The 21,691-nt window shown below is 45.6% G+C and overlaps 1 protein-coding gene across 1 annotated transcript in view; it reads right to left on the reverse strand.

Moving 5' to 3' along the window:
• The window catches only part of glis3 (GLIS family zinc finger 3), a 36,751-nt gene that overhangs the window by 6,106 nt on the left and 8,954 nt on the right, over positions 1–21,691 (reverse strand). Inside the window, exons 2-8 of the mRNA XM_024380782.2 lie at positions 19,171–19,761; positions 14,323–14,512; positions 12,982–14,140; positions 1,897–2,058; positions 1,335–1,445; positions 699–840; positions 405–525 (exon numbers count right to left, since the gene is read on the reverse strand). Coding sequence (XP_024236550.1) covers positions 405–525; positions 699–840; positions 1,335–1,445; positions 1,897–2,058; positions 12,982–14,140; positions 14,323–14,512; positions 19,171–19,588 — 2,303 coding nt within the window. The 5' untranslated portion in view covers positions 19,589–19,761. The remainder of the gene's footprint in view (positions 1–404; positions 526–698; positions 841–1,334; positions 1,446–1,896; positions 2,059–12,981; positions 14,141–14,322; positions 14,513–19,170; positions 19,762–21,691) is intronic.

Genomic DNA, 21,691 nt, shown 5'->3' on the forward strand with positions numbered 1-21,691 from the left:
ATTTTAACATTTAATACAGAATTACAGTGTAGAACGCACTGTGCACATATCACCACAGTGAACTTTTCGAATGGAAATGTTCCACCACCAATGTCTTAGAAAACGATTCCCACATCACTACCACAGAAACAAGTACTAAGTGACAGAAGTCAGGGAAGTTTAGCATGGTCCAGATTGTGACAGCTGCTAATGAATTTTCATCATTTGAGCATAGGTAAAACACCCTTGTATGAATACCCATTGTTTATCATAAATGCAAATGTTCACTCTGCATATAAACTTACAACCGGCAATGACACACACACACACAAAAAAACTCATAGTCAAAGCTGAATAAACTTCTGTGGTGAACTCAAATAGATTAGAAGACTAACACTAGTTGTTCTGCTGTGTGGCTGCAGTACCTGTAACTGTCCTGCAGAGCCAGGTGTGAGCTGTTTGAGGAGCGTTGGTCCTGTGGAACAGCTGGAGGGACAGGGATGGATAGAGATACACAGTGGCTTGACTGGCCACTGGACAGCAAATCTATAAAACACAGACAACAAAATAGAGATATAGATACACTGGACAAGGCTACACGCAACATAAACCCATCACTGAGACTCTAATTAAGAAGAATATACGTACATATCAAACCCCGAATAGGTCTACCTAACTCTAAATAAAAGGCACAGTCAGAGCATCTGGATGATGTGTACCTGTGTAGTGATCTATGGAGGGGCTAGGGGATTGGCCCAACCTTCTGTCAATCATGTCCAGAGGAGAGAGGCTGGGTTTCAGGGGTTGGATGGTTAGGCAATCCGTTAATGCCTCTTGGCTCATGTCAACAGACAACCTCAGCTTTAGACCAATCACAGAGATACAGAGATCAGTATAAATGCAAGTAGAGAATAAACTAACTTGCTAATGAAAAAAACAGTGAATGTGGGAGCATTCGTAAAAACAAGACTTTTTTATAGAAACAGCCCACCTCCTGCGGCAAATTGTATCTATGGTGACGTAACCTTAACTGTAAGATAGAATTAATGAGCATAATTATCCCCAACAGGGAGTTTAATATGGTCTGAGCATTACAGCACAGCAAAGAAAATCAACTAGATTTACACAACAATATGTGGAGGCACTCTGCGTTAGTGTACTGTATAAGTGGATGTGTTTGCGATACTATAGAAGTGGGGGAAAGTAAGAGGCTGTGAAAGAGAGCGGGTGTCTCAAAAGACATTGAGACCGTGATACAGTCAAGGGGATCCTTTCACTGCAAAGTGTACATTGCTGAGGGGGATTGAGCAAATTTCCAAGTGTAAAGAGTAGAGTCCAGGCAGCTCCATACTGACCTTCTTCCTCAACTGCCTCTCTTTGGATGAATGGGATTTGACGTGCTTGCGCAGGGAGCTGGGGTCAGTGTAGCGCTTCACACAACCAGGGATCTGACACGCGTACGGCTTCTGCATAAACACGCACACGGCCACACACAACTGGGAATGTCACAAAACCAACAGCTTCCAGTTTTGACTTGCAGTGTGTGCATGTATGTCATTTGATTTGATTTGATTTAGCCAGGATAGTCCACTCAGCCACTGTTTTCCAGGGAGTCCTGGGTTCCATATAGTCAATAAAAGCATACACATCACATAGATGCTGTCTAGATAAAAGTCTACACAGAAGCATTTGTGTACAGCTTTCTTGAAGGTGGAAATGCTAGCTAGCTGCCATGTGGGTAAGTCCAGCTCGAGAGAGGAAAACAAGGCAGCGACAGAGAAAAGAAGAAAAAACAGAGAATGAGAGAGCACAAGAGAGTGAACAAGGAAGAACACTTCTTAGAGTAAGAGATCAGTGTCTCAATTCTCAATGCGTGCGTTTCCTGTGTGTCTGTCTGAGATATCCCACTCAACTCACCGTGTCCAGGTGGGTGCGCTGATGCTTGGCTCGGTCGCTGGAGTTGCTGAAGGCTTTGTGGCAGCCGGGGTGCTGGCATTGATAAGGCTTCTCTCCAGTGTGGCTGCGCAGGTGGATCTTCAGGTTCTCCAGCCGAGAGAAAGCCTTCTGACAGCCCTCAAACTGCAACAACACACAAAGGGCACAGGGAGAAGAGGGATAGTGTACACTTAATATCCCTATCATTAACCTATACTGTACATCAGGGGTCCACAAAACAACATCCAAACATTCAGCATATGGAGAGCTTGAGACTATAAAGTTATATCTGCAAAACATAGGATAATTGGTTTGAAAGGTGTCAGCAATTTTTATGTTGTTTTCTTTTGGACTTAACAACAACATGAGTAGTATATAGATTTGGGAACATTGCACAAAACAAGGGTCGATCAATAACCCAATTTTAATGCAGATAGAAGCTCTCGATATGGAAACTACCACTGGTTAACACTATAAGAGGTGTGGTGGTTAATGTGTCCAGCAGGGGTCAGTATCTGTGTGTACACAGACTTCAGTCTGTAGAATCTGTCTCGTCTCAAGGGTCGTGTAGGATCTAAATGTGTTGACAGATGAACTCATTGTAGAAACATGCAACCACCAACTGGTAGAGAGGTTAAGGTAAAGAGGGGTTTGTTCCTCGTCAAAAGGGCTTGCTCCCTGCCCAGGTACACTAGCTGTCACAAGCTATGGGATTCAAGAGTAGTGGATGGAAGCTGATCCAAGTCAGCAGAACTAAACAGCTCTCCTTTGTGCAGTACTACCAGTGGCAGACTGGCCATCTGTCACTTCGGGCAAATGCCAGATGGCCTTCCACTTTCAGCCTATTGTGCCTGTCAAACTTGTTTTTGCAAAATTATCATTATCTGGCTAATAATGGTGGCCTCAAGAAATAAAATAGGCCGGTGTGTGTGGGGGCCTCAAGAAATAAAATAGGCCGGTGTGTGTGGGGGCCTCAAGAAATAAAATAGTTTGGTGTGTCTGGGGGCCTCAAGAAGAAAAATAGGCCAGTGTGTTAGAAATGCCCGAGACGACTTCTGGTCCCAGTCCGCCCCTGAGTACTACCACCTCACTGCAATGACCTCACCCTTAAGACATGTGAATCATCACAGTTTCCTACTGTAAGTCAAGACTAGTACTTTGCTCTCTCACTCCACAGTCAAAGGGCTTGGAATGTCCTTACTTCAGTTTCACAGAGTAAAGTCATGGAACCATGACCCATTTTATTATTGTCCCTCCAGGACTGGATTCCTTGCATAGCTATACCTCTCCCTCAGTCTGAGCTGACCAACTACAAATGAATCAGTTCCTTTAATATTTGACTCATCACATTCGTCTGCATCGCTATGGGACATATTCCTTTGATTCACTCCTTTGATTCCTTTGATTTGCGTAATAACATAATGCTAACTTCCCAACTGTATTTCTCCTCGGAACTCTATCTGAATCAACATTGCCACTCTCTTCTTGCAAGACAATATCGCGATAAAATTCAAATCTCTAAAGTGCTGTATAGGCAAAGTGTTACCTACTCAACAGCCACTACACTCGATGTTGTTCTGTCTGGAAGCTGGCAAACAGCAGGCGCGAACATACTGTACACTCTGCCGAGCAAAACCCCCAGCAGAGTACGGCCATTATGCCAAAACTCATTATGCCTAACTTTGACCCTCAATTCCAGTAAGGCCATTATGACTCCTTCTGATGGCAACCATATGTTCATATTGTCAAAAGGAATGGGAGTCAGACTTTATAAGCCTTAAGTAATTCAAGAGGGAGAGAGGGAGGCAGATATGCCTGATAATTCTATCAGTGCTCACCAGCCTATTAGAGATAGCAAACATATTCTGCATGACTGTATCATAGCGAATGTGTGAATTCGGGGCACAATCAACAGCATTTTAGTGCTTACAGATGAGGTCTCCCATGCAACGATGACGATATATCTCCTTGTGGGTCTTTACCACTGCACTCTATGTCCTGCTTGTCTGGGGACACGAGTAATGACCTAACAGAAGTATCCCTGAAAGTGGAGAAAGCCACCACCATTCCATAGTCTTTCTAGTCTTTCACAAGTCTTCTTCACACACAGCAGGATATTCTGTCCAAATGCTCTCTAAAACGGTGGCATACCAGGGAAGTACACCACGACCGGACACTCCAAACCACAGTGAAGAGAAAAGGATCAGCATTGGACCATTCAGACGGGCTAGCATAAGAAAAATACAGGCCAGGGAGAATGAGCAGGATAAATAGCCATTCAGCCTGGGGATGGGAAGAGAACTGAGAACCAGCATCACACACAAATATACTGCCAGGAGCCCAGCGGTGCCCAGGAGTGGCCTGTCATGCACACTCACACACTCACACACGCACACACACACTCTCTTGCTAATAAAGCTTAGAGTCCCCTTTTAGCTGCTGTGAGGGACAGAGGGTCTGAATAGACAGCAACATGGCTCCTCAGTGGAGCTGAATGCCACAGCCAGCCTCCTGACAGGTCCTGGCAGTCGGGCATGCCCTGGGGAACAATGACCCGCCCACAGCGTGCCAGCAGAGTCAGTCTAGTGCCCTCTATAGTGCCTCAGCCTCTTTCCTCTCTCTCACATCTCCTCTCTCTCACATCTCCTCTCTCTCTCACGTCTCCTCTCTCTCTCTCACATCTCCTCTCTCTCACATCTCCTCCCTCTCACGTCTCTACTCTCTCACGTCTCCTCTCTCTCTCGCACGACTCCTCTCTCTCTCTCACATCTCCTCTCTCTCTCTCACATCTCCACTCTCTCACGTCTCCACTCTCTCTCTCATGTCTCCTCTCTCTCTCTCTCTCACGTCTCATCTCTTTCTCTCACATCTCCCCTCTCTCTCTCTCTCACATCTCCACTCTCTCACATCTCCACTCTGTCACATCTCCTCTCTCTCACATCTCACTTCTCCACTTTCTCACATCTCCTCTCACATATCCACTCTCTCACATCTCCTCCTTCTCACATCTACGCTCTCTCACATCTCCGCTCTCTCACATCTCCGCTCTCTCACATCTCCGCTCTCTCACATCTCCACTCTCTCTTCTACTCTCTTCTCCATCCGTGTGCCCCCTCTCTTCTCCATCCGTGTGCCCCCTCTCTTCTCCATCCGTGTGCCCCCTCTCTTCTCCATCCGTGTGCCCCCTCTCTTCTCCATCCGTGTGCCCCCTCTCTTCTCCATCCCTTCCGTGTGCCCCCTGTTCTTTCTCACATCTTTACAGAACGCTTTCCTTACTCTTATCTACAGCTCAACTCCCTTTCTTATCTTCTTCAAACGCTCAAATCTCACCCCCTCTCACATATCCTCTCCTCATGCCCAGTCAACGTCTCCTCTCCCTCTTATCTTCTCATCTATCGTCATCTTCTTTAAGTGCAAAAAGTTAGTTCATGAGATTTTGAGGTCTTTAAAACAAGAGCTGAAAACGGTTACAGAAGCTGGAGAATAAGCTGCTGCGTTAAAATACTTTGAAGTCTGAACTGGTTTCTGGCGGCAAAATCAAGTTATTTCCCTCCTTACGGTTGTAGAGATGGCGCTAAAAATCTTGGCAAACCATAAATCCCATCAGGCCTGCATTCTGTGCCGTTGCGGGCAGGACTAGAATTTCAAGCTGTCCATTGTAAGGGAAACTAAGTGGATTAAAACCAAACTACTGGGGTTGTGTTACACCTTAACGGCTACAGTCTTCGAACATCAATAAGAGATATGCTAAAATGCACACTGTGATTCCTCAAGTGAACCTACAACTCAAGTACTCTAGCGCAGAATAGAACACCCAGCATCAAGACCATTTATAATTCAGAAGATGTACATGCTTTGAGGCCCAAACAAAACCGATAACTCCAGGATGTGTCAAGATATCGTCTATATCATTCACGTAGCTGAACATCACACTGCAGCAATGTGGATTGAGTAACCAACGGGAATTATCTGAGCTGACTGGTTCATCTTAATTGCACAGCCATGCAGCTACCATGACACTTGAACGCCTGTATTCCCATGGAGTGCTTTATTAAACTGACTAAGCTAGAGGAACCCTGGCCTCCACAGTTGCTTGGGTACCCCATATGTCTCTCTATTTAATTAACTATGATCCAGATCCAACAACACAGGGAGCTTCCATTAGAAAATAATATAGTTACTGTAGAAGGAGATATGGTTCAGCTTTCCAAGAAACTGTATGAATCTATTGCACAACATCTAAAGCTGTTCTGATAAGCTGGAAAATGTAACCATTATTAACTATGGCGGTAATTGTTCACCCTCCGAACAGTAAATCATCAAATGAATGTAGAGCAAAAAACAGGATTAGCTAATGTGTTTACAAAGGCGTTGCTCTTGGTGCTTTCCAAAGCTCCAAACCCGTTTGAAAACTGTTGAAAGTGTTGAAATCCCAGTGATAAAGGCATATACAAAAATACACAGATGAATCAACTATGTGTTAAGAAAGTGCTCAATCACCTTCACGCACTGAGAGCTGACAGGTACAAGTCATGGCTTGCCTGGTGTATGTGGGGCAGTGTGCTGCGTAATCAGATCTACTTCATTGTAATGCTACCGGCTGGGCGGGCGGCTCGCGCCTCTGTTTGCCATTCACCAGCCCCATCCTTCCTGTCAATCATTCCTCACAATAAGACCGAGTGTAATTCTCGGACAATTGACTGGCGTGGCATCTAAGACGTTTTTAGTGAAGTAGAACTGGTTATCTCGTTCTGTGAGAGTCTCTGCTGCCTGTCTAGCTCCTCGGCTCTGACTTTGATTGCTCAGACTGTTTTGTTCAGTAAGTATGGGTTTTCTGACAGTTTCTGTCAATTAGACTGACCTCGTTCTATTTCTTTTCAGTCTGACTTTTTCAGCGTACACTGAAATCAAGCCTGGGATGATGGGATGTCACACAATGGGTATGTCCAAATAGGCCCTCTATTAAATAGGGAATAAGGTGCCATTTCCAATATTCTGTTTTTGGGCATGACCCTGGATATTTTCCCCTGTAACACATGATTACATGGTACACAGAACCCTCTGACTGCAGCTGCAGCCTCCATAGCAACGTGACTGGTTGGTACTAATAAGTGAGTGTTTTGGAGCGAAAGGTCGACCACAGGTATGCACCCAGTTAATAATTGTCTAACCAAGAAGCAGCGAAACGAGTCAAGGAATGAGAATTGTTGGCCTCTTACTCATCTGAACCTCAAGTATGTTCCCAGTGGGGTTGAGGGCGGGTGGTATCTCTACAATTGTCTCGACCAGGGATGTCAAAGTCAGTTTGCCTGCGGGCCACATTCGGAGTCCAGAAAATGTGTTTGATTTCCTTGCAGTCAAAATAGTTCTAAAATGTTTTATTCTTCCTAACTATTCAGCTTTCTTTTCGGTGACTCATAGCAACCTGGAAAGAGTAAAGAGACTGTTTCAATGTAGGTCCAATATAATTTCTACAGTTTCATTTTAGTAATCGGTTAAAAGAAAAAAACTCTACACTTCCAGCTTGATGAGCCTAGAAAAGAGCCCGAGCTCACTACTGCAACTAATGTGCATAGGTTATGTGCTGCTATGGCTCCTGAAGGACTCCTATAACTGCAATTACAGCACAGGAAGGCTATCCCACGACCGGTCTATCGATGTCACCGCATGAAGAGGCATAAACAGACTCACCCCATCGCGACGCCCCGCAAAGGCTAACTTTCTAGCCCTTGCTAGCTCCTTGCTTGCTAATTCGGCCTGCTAACTGCTAGCTTGTTTAGCCCCGGTCCGCTAACTGCTACCTTGTTTAGCCCCGGTCCGCTAACTGCTACCTTGTTTAGCCCCGGCCTACTAACTGTTAGCTTGTTAGCACAGGCCTGCTAACCATCTGAATCGCCGCGTCCCAAACACTCACTGGACCCATATTTACTTTCAATCTCTTTTCGATTTTTAATTTGTTTATACCTTCCGGTAACCTGCCTCACCCAATGTGATACGGAATCGCTATCATTTTTAATTTTTAGAACACACTCAAGAACCTCCAGAAGCTAACCAGCTAACTAGCTACAAGCTATTTAGTCATTGTTAGCCACTGCTAGCGGCTTTTACCTTTTACCTTCTGCACAGCCAGCCAGTTTTTTAACCTGGATAATACTCGCCAGTCCAGCTTCCCTGCCCCATCCACCGCAGCCCGCTGGACACTGATCACCTGGCTACATAGCTGATGCATGCTGGATTGTCCATTAATCACGGTACTCCATTCTGCTTGTTTATGTTTTATCTGTCGGCCCCAGCCGCACTCAGGCTCTGTGTGTAGTTAATCCGACGCTCCCTGCCTAGTCAACGCCATTTTACCTGCTGTTGTTGTGCTAGCTGATTAGCTGTTGTTGTCTCACCTACTGTTTTAGCTACTGTTTTAGCTAGCTCTCCCAATTCAACACCTGTGATTACTGTATGCCTCACTGTATGTCTCTCTCAAATGTCAATATGCCTTGTATACTGTTGTTCAGGTTAGTTATCATTGTTTTAGTTTACAATGGAGCCTCTTCATACCCCTGATACCTCCTTTGTCCCACCTCCCACACATGCGGTGACCTCACCCATTACAACCAGCATGTCCAGTGATACAACTTCTCTCATCATCACCCAGTGCCTGGGCTTACCTCCGCTGTACCCGCACCCCACCATACCCCTGTCTGCGCATTATGCCCTGAATATATTCTACCATGCCCAGAAATCTGCTCCTTTTATTCTCTGTCCCCAACGCTCTAGGCAACCAGTTTTGATAGCCTTTAGCCGCACCCTCATTCTACTCCTCCTCTGTTCTGCGGGTGATGTGGAGGTAAACCCAGGCCCTGCATGTCCCCAGGCACCCTCATTTGTTGAATTCTGTGATCGAAAAAGCCTTGGTTTCATGCATGTCAACATCAGAAGCCTCCTCCCTAAGTTTGTTTTACTCACTGCTTTAGCACACTCTGCTAACCCTGATGTCCTTGCCGTGTCTGAATCCTGGCTCAGGAAAGCCACCAAAAATTCGGAGATTTCCATACCCAACTATAACATTTTCCGTCAAGATAGAACTGCCAAAGGGGGAGGAGTTGCAGTTTACTGCAGAGATAGCCTGCAAAGTAATGTCATACTTTCCAGGTCCATACCCAAACAGTTCGAACTACTAATTTTGAAAATTACTCTCTCCAGAAATAAGTCTCTCACTGTTGCCGCCTGCTACCGACCCCCCACAGCTCCCAGCTGTGCCCTGGACACCATTTGTGAATTGATCGCCCCCCATCTAGCTTCAGAGTTTGTTCTGTTAGGTGACCTAAACTGGGATATGCTTAACACCCCGGCAGTCCTACAATCTAAGCTAGATGCCGTCAATCTCACACAAATCATCAAGGAACCCACCAGGTACAACCCTAAATCTGTAAACAAGGGCACCCTCATAGACGTCATCCTGACCAACTGGCCCTCCAAATACACCTCCGCTGTCTTCAACCAGGATCTCAGCGATCACTGCCTCATTGCCTGTATCCGCTACGGAGCCGCAGTCAAACGATCACCCCTCATCACTGTCAAACGCTCCCTAAAACACTTCTGTGAGCAGGCCTTTCTAATCTACCTGGCCCGGGTATCCTGGAAGGACATTGACCTCATCCCGTCAGTTGAGGATGCCTGGTCATTCTTTAAAAGTAACTTCCTCACCATTTTAGATAAGCATGCTCCATTCAAAAAATGCAGAACTAAGAACAGATATAGCCCTTGGTTCACTCCAGACCTGACTGCCCTCGACCAGCACAAAAACATCCTGTGGCGGACTGCAATAGCATCGAATAGTCCCCGCGATATGCAACTGTTCAGGGAAGTCAGGAACCAATACACGCAGTCAGTCAGGAAAGCTAAGGCCAGCTTCTTCAGGCAGAAGTTTGCATCCTGTAGCTCCAACTCCAAAAAGTTCTGGGACACTGTGAAGTCCATGGAGAACAAGAGCACCTCCTCCCAGCTGCCCACTGCACTGAGGCTAGGTAACACGGTCACCACCGATAAATCCATGATAAATCCAACTTCAACAAGCATTTCTCAACAGCTGGCCATGCCTTCCGCCTGGCTACTCCAACCTCGGCCAACAGCTCCGCCCCCCCGCAGCTACTCGCCCAAGCCTCTCCAGGTTCTCCTTTACCCAAATCCAGATAGCAGATGTTCTGAAAGAGCTGCAAAACCTGGACCCGTACAAATCAGCTGGGCTTGACAATCTGGACCCTCTATTTCTGAAACTATCCGCCGCCATTGTCGCAACCCCTATTACCAGCCTGTTCAACCTCTCTTTCATATCGTCTGAGATCCCCAAGGATTGAAAGCTGCCGCAGTCATCCCCCTCTTCAAAGGGGGAGACACCCTGGACCCAAACTGTTACAGACCTATATCCATCCTGCCCTGCCTATCTAAGGTCTTCGAAAGCCAAGTCAACAAACAGGTCACTGACCATCTCGAATCCCACCGTACCTTCTCCGCTGTGCAATCTGGTTTCCGAGCCGGTCACGGGTGCACCTCAGCCACGCTCAAGGTACTAAACGATATCATAACCGCCATCGATAAAAGACAGTACTGTGCAGCCGTCTTCATCGACCTTGCCAAGGCTTTCGACTCTGTCAATCACCATATTCTTATCGGCAGACTCAGTAACCTCGGTTTTTCGAATGACTGCCTTGCCTGGTTCACCAATTACTTTGCAGACAGAGTTCAGTGTGTCAAATCGGAGGGCATGCTGTCCGGTCCTCTGGCAGTCTCTATGGGGGTGCCACAGGGTTCAATCCTCGGGCCGACTCTTTTCTCTGTATATATCAATGATGTTGCTCTTGCTGCGGGCGATTCCCTGATCCACCTCTACGCAGACGACACCATTCTATATACTTCCGGCCCGTCCTTGGACACTGTGCTATCTAACCTCCAAACGAGCTTCAATGCCATACAACACTTCTTCCGTGGCCTCCAACTGCTCTTAAACGCTAGTAAAACCAAATGCATGCTTTTCAACCGTTTGCTGCCTGCACCCGCACGCCTGACCAGCATCACCACCCTGGATGGTTCCGACCTTGAATATGTGGACATCTATAAGTACCTAGGTGTCTGGCTAGACTGTAAACTCTCCTTCCAGACTCATATCAAACATCTCCAATCGAAAATCAAATCAAGAGTCGGCTTTCTATTCCGCAATAAAGCCTCCTTCACTCACGCCGCCAAACTTACCCTAGTAAAACTGACTATCCTACCAATCCTCGACTTCGGCGATGTCATCTATAAAATTGCTTCCAACACTCTACTCAGCAAACTGGATGCAGTTTATCACAGTGCCATCCGTTTTGTCACTAAAGCACCTTATACCACCCACCACTGCGACTTGTATGCTCTAGTCGGCTGGCCCTCGCTACATATTCGTCGCCAGACCCACTGGCTCCAGGTCATCTACAAGTCCATGCTAGGTAAAGCTCCGCCTTATCTCAGTTCACTGGTCACGATGGCAACACCCATCCGTAGCACGCGCTCCAGCAGGTGTATCTCACTGATCATCCCTAAAGCCAACACCTCATTTGGCCGCCTTTCGGTCCAGTTCTCTGCTGCCTGTGACTGGAACGAATTGCAAAAATCGCTGAAGTTGGAGACTTTTATCTCCCTCACCAACTTCAAACATCTGCTATCTGAGCAGCTAACCGATCGCTGCAGCTGTACATAGTCTATCGGTAAATAGCCCACCCATTTTTACCTACCTCATCCCCATACTGTTTTTATTTATTTACTTTTCTGCTCTTTTGGACACCAATATCTCTACCTGTACATGACCATCTGATCATTTATCACTCCAGTGTTAATCTGCAAAATTATAATTATTCGCCTACCTCCTCATGCCTTCTGCACACAATGTATATAGACTCCCCTTTTTTTCTACTGTGTTATTGACTTTTTAATTGTTTACTCCATGTGTAACTCTGTGTTGTCTGTTCACACTGCTATGCTTTATCTTGGCCAGGTCGCAGATGCAAATGAGAACTTGTTCTCAACTAGCCTACCTGGTTAAATAAAGGTGAAATATTTTTATTTATTTTTTAAATCCAGAGCAGAACAACTCATCTGTCAACTACACTTTGGCTTTGAACATGGTATGTTGTCATGCCGTGAAATCAAAAGAACCAAACATAGCCTTCTCTAACAGCACATCTGAGAGAACCACCAGTAGCACTAGGACTGGGAGCACCTGTCTCAGGGGAATCCAGCCAATCCTCCTCATCAGTACCAGGTCCAAGGATACATGGCCTTCAGATGAGCTCCATTCAAGTCTCTCTCTCCTTGGCCACAGAACCAGACCCAATCAGAACCGGGCCAGGGAACATCACCTTCCCAGAACCCCAGCCAAGTCTGTCCCTGCCTGGCAGGCTCTTGGCTGCTGACAGGCCCTGTGACTGCCTGGTAGAGTAGCTCAGAGAGAGAGAGAGAGAGAGGGGACTGTGGCAGAGCAGGGATCAGGAGGCTGGCTGACTGGTGCCCTGCCAGAACTTAAGCGCTGCGCTGCCTTTGTGCTGATTTAATAACTACATAATTAAGTTAACTGCCATGTCAACTATCACAGAGCTGGACTAATTAGCCCATGGCCACAGTTAAGAGGAGAGAGAGACCATATTTCTGACCCAAACCTTCAGCCTTCGGACGTACATCAGAGTACACAAAGACCTTAAAGAGGTACAACGTGCGTACTTCAGGATGTCGATTTCCCTCTAAACCGTCTCAGCAAGGCTATTAAGAGGCTGAAAGGCCCTCTACAGCTCCGGTCTAGAGGATTGGCTGGTTGACTCACAGTAGACAGGGGAGACAGTCTGGAAGGGAACTGGTGCACTCACTTCCACCTTTAGCATACTTATGGGAAAAAGATGTTAACCATTGTGCATAAGGGGGGTGGAATACCTGAGGTAACATTTTGTTCAGGTAAAGCGGGTGACTAAAGTGGGTGACTAAACAGATTCACACTTGCATTTTATAGACAGTTTTGAGGCATTCACCAGAGATTGATTTGCTATGTACCGTGCACTTGTTGGGCTTCTCTCCTGAGTGGACTCTCATGTGGATGAGGAGTTTGTAGCGGGCGTTGAAGGGCTTGAACCTGCGTGGACACCCTGCCCAGAAGCAGGTGAAGTCCTCGCCTTTCCGCTGGTCCACATGGAGCTTCTCTATGTGCCTTACCAGCTCCTCCTTTTGGTCATACACAGCACTGCAGTCAACCCAGCGGCAGCAGTGGCCCCCACTGTATTCCTCTGTCTCCCCCTCCTCTTCCTCCAGCATGGGGAACAGGAACAGGGGATGGGGCTGGAGGCTGGCCCCATGCACAGGGGGAGCTGGCGGAGCCTGTGGGACAGGGCCCTGGATGTGGCTGGGAGGTCTGTGGAGGTGGAGGTGCTGGTGAGAGTGGTAGGGAGGCGGAGGGCCCTGTGGTGGACTAGCTGATCTGATGATGGTGGCCAACTCTAGCTGAAAGTGTAGAGATGGCACCAGGTCATTAGCACTCCTGGCTGCCTCCTGTAGTGTCCCTCCCTCCTCTGGGAGACACTGCTGCTCCACCACCATGTTAGCCATCTGGCTCTCCAGCGCCCCTCCCTGCTCCAGCATCTGCATGCGGCCACACTCCGTCCCAGGGTGGGGGTCACTCAGTGGGATCAGGGCCAGCGTGGAGCCTGGGAGGCTGAAGAGGCCTGGAGACTGAGGATAGGGGATACAGCTCCCTCTCACCCCTAGGAAGTGGCCATAGACCTCAGGCTGGAGGGGTGAAAGGGTGTGGTGGGAAGCCGGAGAGCTCCGGGAGCCATTGATGTAAGCCACCAGCGAGGTGGGTGAGGTGCGGATGATGGAGTTGAAGTCGATGCCATAGCCATCTGACAGAGGGGACATGGAGAGGGCCCTCTTCTTGGAACGGGCTGAGTACTGCCGGGGGCTGTTGGCATCCCCGCCAAACAGGTAGGAAGGCAGGGACGCAGAGTTGGAGATGCTGGTGCTCCCTGACATGGCAGTGCCAGGGGGCATGCTGAGCAGCTCACCCCCCTCGCTGCCAAGGGTTGAGCCCTGCTGTGGGCAGAGTGGAGGAAGGACCCGGTAGCCATAGGGCCACTCCTGTCTGCCACTCACAACTGACTGGGTCTCTGCTAGGCTCAGGGTGGTGGAGGCCAGGGACTCTCTGGAGAGCAAGGACCTGAGGCACAACACTGTAGTATGTGAGTAAGGATAGCAGTACCAGGAAAGTCTGGTAGAGTTGAGTATCACAGCTGTTTAATAACATACATGGATTTTGTTGAAAGTAGCTCAGAAATCAGTGCAATGAAAAGAGTTTGCAGGTATACTCCCCCACCTAGAGTGGTGCAGAGGTTGACTCACCTGGCATCTGTGTAGGGTACCATCAGGCCTTGTGGGGGTTGGGAGTCTTGGGGGGCATGTGGTACCAGAGGACCTGAGGTGTAGGCCTGGGCACTCTGGCTCTGGACCACCATCGGACTACTGGTGACCCAGAGGTTAGCACCAGCTGGCTGGCCCAACACCTGCATACTTGGTCCTGAGACAGAGTAACCTGGTAGAGACAAGTTCACCATTAGAGTTTTGAGGGTTCACCACCAACGTCAGGGTTATACAGTAGGAAATACAATCACTTGACATGGTTTGCTTGAATTAGACCATATACCTTACAAATAAAAGAAATACAGACATTTCTTCATGCATAATAATATCTAAATAGTGAGGAACCACATACTGTATCAATGATTAAGGGTCTAAAATGTCGAGTGACATTTGTTAGGTCTCATAAATTAATCAACACGGTTTCAAATTCATGTTCAACTGGGAATATTATAAAAATCATAATAAAGAAGAGGACTTTACATCTGAGCATCCAGCCTTCCTGTGCTGTTGCTTGTGCTAAGACCACATTCAAACAAAATCGTTCGACACAGCTTGAAACAAGATTGAAAAAGAAAACACTATGAAAAATAATACTAATTTGAATTAATTGTGGAATCAAGTCATTCAAAGTAAATTCCAGACCAAGATAATAGAGAGACACTTGTGGAGAACTCTCACTGTGTATTAATTGTCGTGAGAGCTCCAACTACTGTGTCGTCTTCTACAATGGTCACACTTCAGTGGTTGTGGCATTGCCATTTGCATCCAACCATTGTAATCATGCTTGACACACATTTCTTAGTTTGTACTGGCAGTATCTGACTTTGATAGAGACGCAATGAATCCATGGTCCAGCGTCTGTTCATCTCCGCCACAGTTCACTTCAACAAACTGTGTTTGTACACCAGGGACCCATGAGGCAGATATCATCAACAGAAATCAAACACAAACCTACATTTGTTTTTTGTCTTGCTCAATAGAAGCTTATGAGTCCTGTAATTCACCCTAACAAACCTGAACTGCCCAGAGACACTTTCTGCTCTGTTAATTACGAATGAGATTGTTTTTTTCTTCCTCTTTTTCCTCCATCGCTCATTTAGGGATATGTTTTCTGCTTGGTTAGTTATCAATAAACAAGCCAGGGAGAAAGGAGTCCTGGGGAAGAACGGAGGTTAGGGTGGGAGGACGACATTGAAGTGAGGTGAAGTATGAAGACTTCTATGTAAATCAGTGCTACTTTGAAGAGTGGCGAGAAGAGAGGGGCTGATTGAAATGCTGTTTACAACATATCACTGGGACATGTGCACACTGTGATCTTTCAATTGAAAGGGAGGAAGAGGTCCTCCATACCGGTTCTTTGGAGGGCATAGGTATCAGGCTTTAAATCAGTCGTTTATGGTAGGGAACATTTAGCTAGCTATTAAACAACTGATTACTTTAATAGGGTGCTTTCAATATATTTGGAGGGACGAGTGCACCTAGAGAGGATAACTAACCTAAGGTCACGAGGGTCACAATATTTCATAATGAGGGGACAAAGTCAAGACTGATCAAAACAATTACAGTTATGGGCAATTCCACACTAAAGGAACTGCGCTGAGACTCCGATTTTTTTCTCTCTTAAATTGTATGCCAAACAAAAACCATTTGATTTCAAAGTTTAACGAACTGTATAACTCTCTGCACAAGGACTACTTTTAACAATTTCCTGGATGACCTGTGCAGATGCTTATAGCTACTTCCTGTAAATAGTCATGTTATTTTTTACTCATTATTGTTATTCGTTATGCACTATGTTTAGTTCCCGTGTCACTATTTCTATTTTTATTTCTATTTTATCTTTAAATCTCTTTTGGTTATTGAACTACAGTAAGTGAAGTGGATTTACACCCAGTAACTGAATTTCATCATTGGTCCCTGATCTGTACTACACAGAAATGCATAATTATGGATATGCATTTCATTCTCTTCATGGTGTTGTATCCTAAAATGGTACACAAAGGTATAAATATGTAATATCCTCCGATTTAGGTATTATTCTACACACTGGCTATTATTTTAATGAGCTCCGCCACCAAATAAGACCACATTTGGTTGGTCCAGACTGGACCAAATATTAACCAATCACAGATGTCTATGTTTCACAAGTTTGGTCATCAAAGTACAACACAGTAGAGGTCAGTAGAAAACAGTACAGTATAGTCAAGTAGAGTATTCTTCAGTACAGTACAGTAGAGTATAGTTCAGTACAGTACATTATAGTGTACTCCACTCTAGTGTGCTCTACTGTAATGTAATGTACTATACTCTACATTTCTTTACTGTAGTGTACTATACTCTACTGGGCTCTACTGTAATGTACTGTACTATACTCTACATTTCTTTACTGTAGTGTACTATACTCTTCTGGGCTCTACTGTAATGTACTGTACTATACTCTACATTTCTTTACTGTAGTGTACTATACTCTTCTGTGCTCTACTGTAATGTACTGTACTATACTCTACATTTCTTTACTGTAGTGTACTCTTCTGTGCTCTACTGTAATGTACTGTACTATACTCTACATTTCTTTACTGTAGTGTACTCTTCTGTGCTCTACTGTACTGTACTGTAATGTACTGTGCTGTCCAAACTTGTGAATCATGGACGTCTATGTTTGGGCCAAATGAAGGTCAGTACAGACGTCTGTGGATGTTGAAATCAAGGCCAGGACCAAATGCAAACTACTTTTCAATGTCCATGGATGTCCAGTGTCGGTCAGTGTTCAGTGGGTGAGGATCCTGGTTATAGTAAATGGAAAGGGAGTGTCAGTAAGAGCCGGGAGAGGGGACAATCATTGAAGAGAGAGGGAGTGAGAGAGGGAGGGGTTGTCTAGACTTTTCACACACTTGCTTTGACCACCAGACGACAGAAAGAGAAAGAAAACAGTTGTCAGCTGAACATAACAGAATGCCAGTGGATGGGAGGACAGTAGCAGGTGACCTAACTGTGATTTGTGACTGCTTGGAGTTCCTATTGTAGCTAATTCATTTGCAGAAATTATGTAACCAATTTGTTTTAATCACTTAGTCTACAAAATTAACTAAATTAATATCAGTAAAAACACTAGAACTAACTGGCAGGTCTACCTTTACTTGTCACTTCTGTGAACTGTCATTATCCTCCCCCCTAATGAGGGAGAGAAATGTGAAAATATCATGAAGATTTTGCAACGGAAACTTACAGAAGGCAGATTTTTTTTCCCCATAACTAAATGTTGATATTAGTTGGCAGAGGTCTTCAACATTATTGTGTTTTGATGTAAACTCGGCAAAAAAAGAAACTTCCTCTCACTGTCAACTGCGTTTATTTTCAGCAAACTTAACATGTGTAAATATTTGTATGAACATAACAAGATTCAACAACTGAACAAGTTCCACAGACAAGTTCCACAGTTCCATGTGACTAACAGAAATGGAATAATGTGTCCCTGAACAAAGTAAACTATATTTAGTCTCCAATAATTAGTTAAATAAAGTCCACCTGTCCTGGGGGGAATGGCCCTAGCCCTCAACCTCCGATCCAACAGGTCCCAGCTCAATGGGATGAGGCATACTGCTCGTTCTGTGCGTGATTTCCTTCAAGACAGGAATGTCAGTGAAGAGCCATGTCTTGCAGGAAATCATGCACAGAACGAGCAGTATGCCTGGTGGCATTGTCATGCTGATGAGTCTGCAGGAAGGGTACCACATGTCTTCCCTGTAATGCACAGCATTGAGATTGCCTGCAATGACAACAAGCTCAGTCCAATGATGCTGTGACATACCACCACAGACGATGACCAGTACCTGTTTGGATGTACCAATCCTGTGCAGGTGTTGTTACACGTGGTCTGCCACTGCGAGGACAATTAGCTGTCCATCCTGTCTCCCTGTAGCACTGTCTTAGGCTTCTCACAGTACAGACATTGCAATTTATTGCCCTGGCCACATCTGCAGTCCTAGTGCCTCCTTGTAGTATTTTAATTTTTTTTTGACCTTTATTTAACTAGGCAAGTCAGTTAAGATGACAGCGTAGGAACAGTGGGTTAACTGCCTTGTTCAGGGGCAGAACTGAACAAGGCAGCTTGGGGATTTGAACTTGCAACCCTTCGGTTACTAGTCCAACACTCTAACCACTAGGCTACACTGCCGCCCCACGTATGCCTGAGGCACGTTCACGCAGATGAGCAGGGACCCTGGGCATCTTTATTTTGGTGTTTTTCAGAGTCAGTAGAAAGGCCTCTTTAGTGTCCTAAGTTTTCATAACTATGACCTTAATTGCATACCATCTGTAAGCTGTTAGTGTCTTAACCACCGTTCCACAGGTGCATGTTCATTAATTGGTTCATTGAACAAGCATGGGAAATAGTGTTTAAACCCTTTACAATGAAGATCTGTGAAGTTATTTAGATTTTTACGAATTATCTTTGAAAGACGAGGTCTTGAAAAAGGGATGTTTTTTTTTTTTGCTGTTTATTTCTAATAGATTTTAAGGCTTTTTCTGGTAGATGTGTTCTAAGACCTCTTTTCCACCTGTTTGACAAAAAATCAAAGCCTGTGCTTATTCCTAATTTCTAGAATGGAAATGGTTGAAAAATGTACGTCTTAATAAAACATAAATAGAGCCTTAGCTTTCATTTGACACCCAATTTGATATCCTCCTATGAACTTCACATGTTGGTGCTCATGGAACCATTCACATGGAAATGACCTTATCCTATATAAAATGTCAAGACATCACTCACATCTACACACAGTATTAGTCTGCATGTAATACTGTATATCGACAAAGCTTACAAGAACGTACCTTTGACACCACTGTCAGAGCAGTCAGACGCCATGCCCTGATTGGTGGCTGCAATGCTGATGGGTGGGAGTTGAAGGGCTGGCACTTGTTGCCTTGACATCTGTGAGACACTTGACACATTTGGCTGTTTCCCATTGGTCAACATCTGCCTGCGGAGGCTCAGGGCAGGGAGCAGGACAGAACTCCCAGAATTCCCAGAGTTTGTCCCGGAGCTGAGCGGTACCTGGGAGTGGTGGACACCCCCTCCTCTACCCCAGCTGCTACCCACTGGAGAGGGGCTCAGGGTGGCACAGAATCCTGCGGACAGGGTGGTGCGCATAGGCATCCTGATGGAGGGGGCCTGCTGTCCTGTGATCATGCCCAGCGATGGGGGTACACCAGAGGGAGAGACCAAGAGGTGACAGCCCTTACCGTTCATGTCTGACCCGGTTTCTTTTTCACAAACAGCCTTGGAGGGTTTAGGAGACAAGAACAACTTTTCCCACAATGCTCCTCTTCCCAAAAGTCATGCTTGAGTCAGCAGAAGATCCATGGCTAAATCAGCATCTCATCTTCAGGCTCTCAGTGGTCTATCCATACGGACAGAGACATCTGAAATATATCAGTGAGACAGGCATACATTTATAGTTATGAGTAATAAATGAACCACATACTCATGGTTCCCAACTCTAGTCCATCGAGAACCCCCAACAATACACATTTTAATTGTATCCCAAGACAAAAAACACCTGATTCAATTAATTGCGGGCAGGATTAGTTGACAAGTTGAATTAGGTGTCCTTGTCTGGGACGTTTGACAGCAAACAGAACTACAACAGAAAATGTAAATGTGAGCAACCATGGGGCAAAACAGACAGGCATGGCTTATATTGTTAACAACAGGTAAACTATATTTAGTCTCCAATAATTAGTTAAATAAAGTCCATCTGTGTGCAATCTAAGTGTCACATGATCTGTCACATGATCTCAGTATATATACCTGTTCTGAAAGGCCCCAGAGTCTGCAATACCACTAAGCAAGGGGCACCACCAAGCAAGTGGTACCATGAAGACGAAGGAGCTCTCCAAACAGGTCAGGGACAAAGTTGTGGAGAAGTACAGATCAGGGTTGGGTTCTAAAAAAATATCCGAAACTTTGAACATCCCACAGAGCACCATTAAATCCATTATTAAAAAATGGAAAGAATATGGCACCACAACAAACCTGTCAAGAGATTGCCGCCCACCAAAACTCACAGACTAGGCAAGGAGGGCATTAATCAGAGCGGAAACAAAGAGACTGGAGCTGCAAAGCTCCACAGCGGAGATTGGAGTATCTGTCCATAGGACCACTTTAAGCTGTACACTCCACAGAGCTGGGCTTTAAGGAAGAGTGGCCAGAAAAAAAGCCATTGCTTAAAGAAAAAAATATGCAAACATGTTTGGTGTTTGCCAAAAAGCATGTGGGAGACTCCCCAAACATATGGAAGAAGGTACTCTGGTCAGATGAGACTAAAATTGAGCTTCTTGGCCATCAAGGAAAACGCTATGTCTGGTGCAAACCCAACACCTCTCATCACCCCGAGAACACCATCCCCATGGTGAAGCATGGTGGTGGCAGCATCATGCTGTGGGGATGTTTTCATCAGCAGGGATTGTGAAACTGGTCAGAACTGAAGGAATGATGGATGGCGTTAAATACAGAGAAATTCTTGAGGGAAACAGTCTTCCAGGGATTTGAGACTGGGACGGAGGTTCACCTTCCAGCAGCACAATGACCCTAAGCATACTGCTAAAGCAACACTTGAGTGCTTTAAGGGGAAACATTTAAATGTCTTGAAATGGCCTAGTCAAAGCCCAGACCTCAATCCAATTGATAATCTTTGGTATTACTTAAAGATGGCTATACACCAGCAGAACCCATCCAACTTGAAGGAGCTGGAGCAGTTTTGCCATGAAGAATATACAAAAATCCCAGTGGCTAGATGTACCAAGCTTATAGAGACATACCCCAAGAGACTTGCAGGTGTAATTGCTGCAAAAAAAGTGGCTCTAACAAAGTATTGACTTTAGTTATGAATAGTTAAGCATGCTCAAGTTCGCTTTTTTTGTCATATTTCTTGTTTGTTTCACAAGAAAAAAATATTTTGCATCTTCAAAGTGGTGGGCATGTTGTGTAAATCAAAAGATACAACCCCCCAAAAAAATCTACTTGAATTCCAGGTTGTAAGGTAACAAAATAGGAAAAATGCCAAGAAGGGTAAATCATTTCGCAAGCCACTGTAGAGAGGAGGTCAAAGAACTGGAAGTATGGTGCCAGGACAACAACCTCTCCCTCAATGTGAGCAAGGAAAAGGAGCTGATCGTAGACTACAGGAAAAGGCGGGCCGAACAGGCCCCCATTTACATCAACGGGGCTGTAGTGAAGTGGTCGAGAGTTTCAAGTTCCTTGGTGTCCACATCACCAACAAACTATCATGGTCCAAACACACCAAGACAGTTGTGTGTTCTTTTCCCCCTCAGGAGACTGAAAGACTTGGCA

This window comes from Oncorhynchus tshawytscha, linkage group LG20 (genome assembly GCF_018296145.1).
Source record: "Oncorhynchus tshawytscha isolate Ot180627B linkage group LG20, Otsh_v2.0, whole genome shotgun sequence".
NCBI classification, from domain to species: domain Eukaryota; kingdom Metazoa; phylum Chordata; class Actinopteri; order Salmoniformes; family Salmonidae; genus Oncorhynchus; species Oncorhynchus tshawytscha.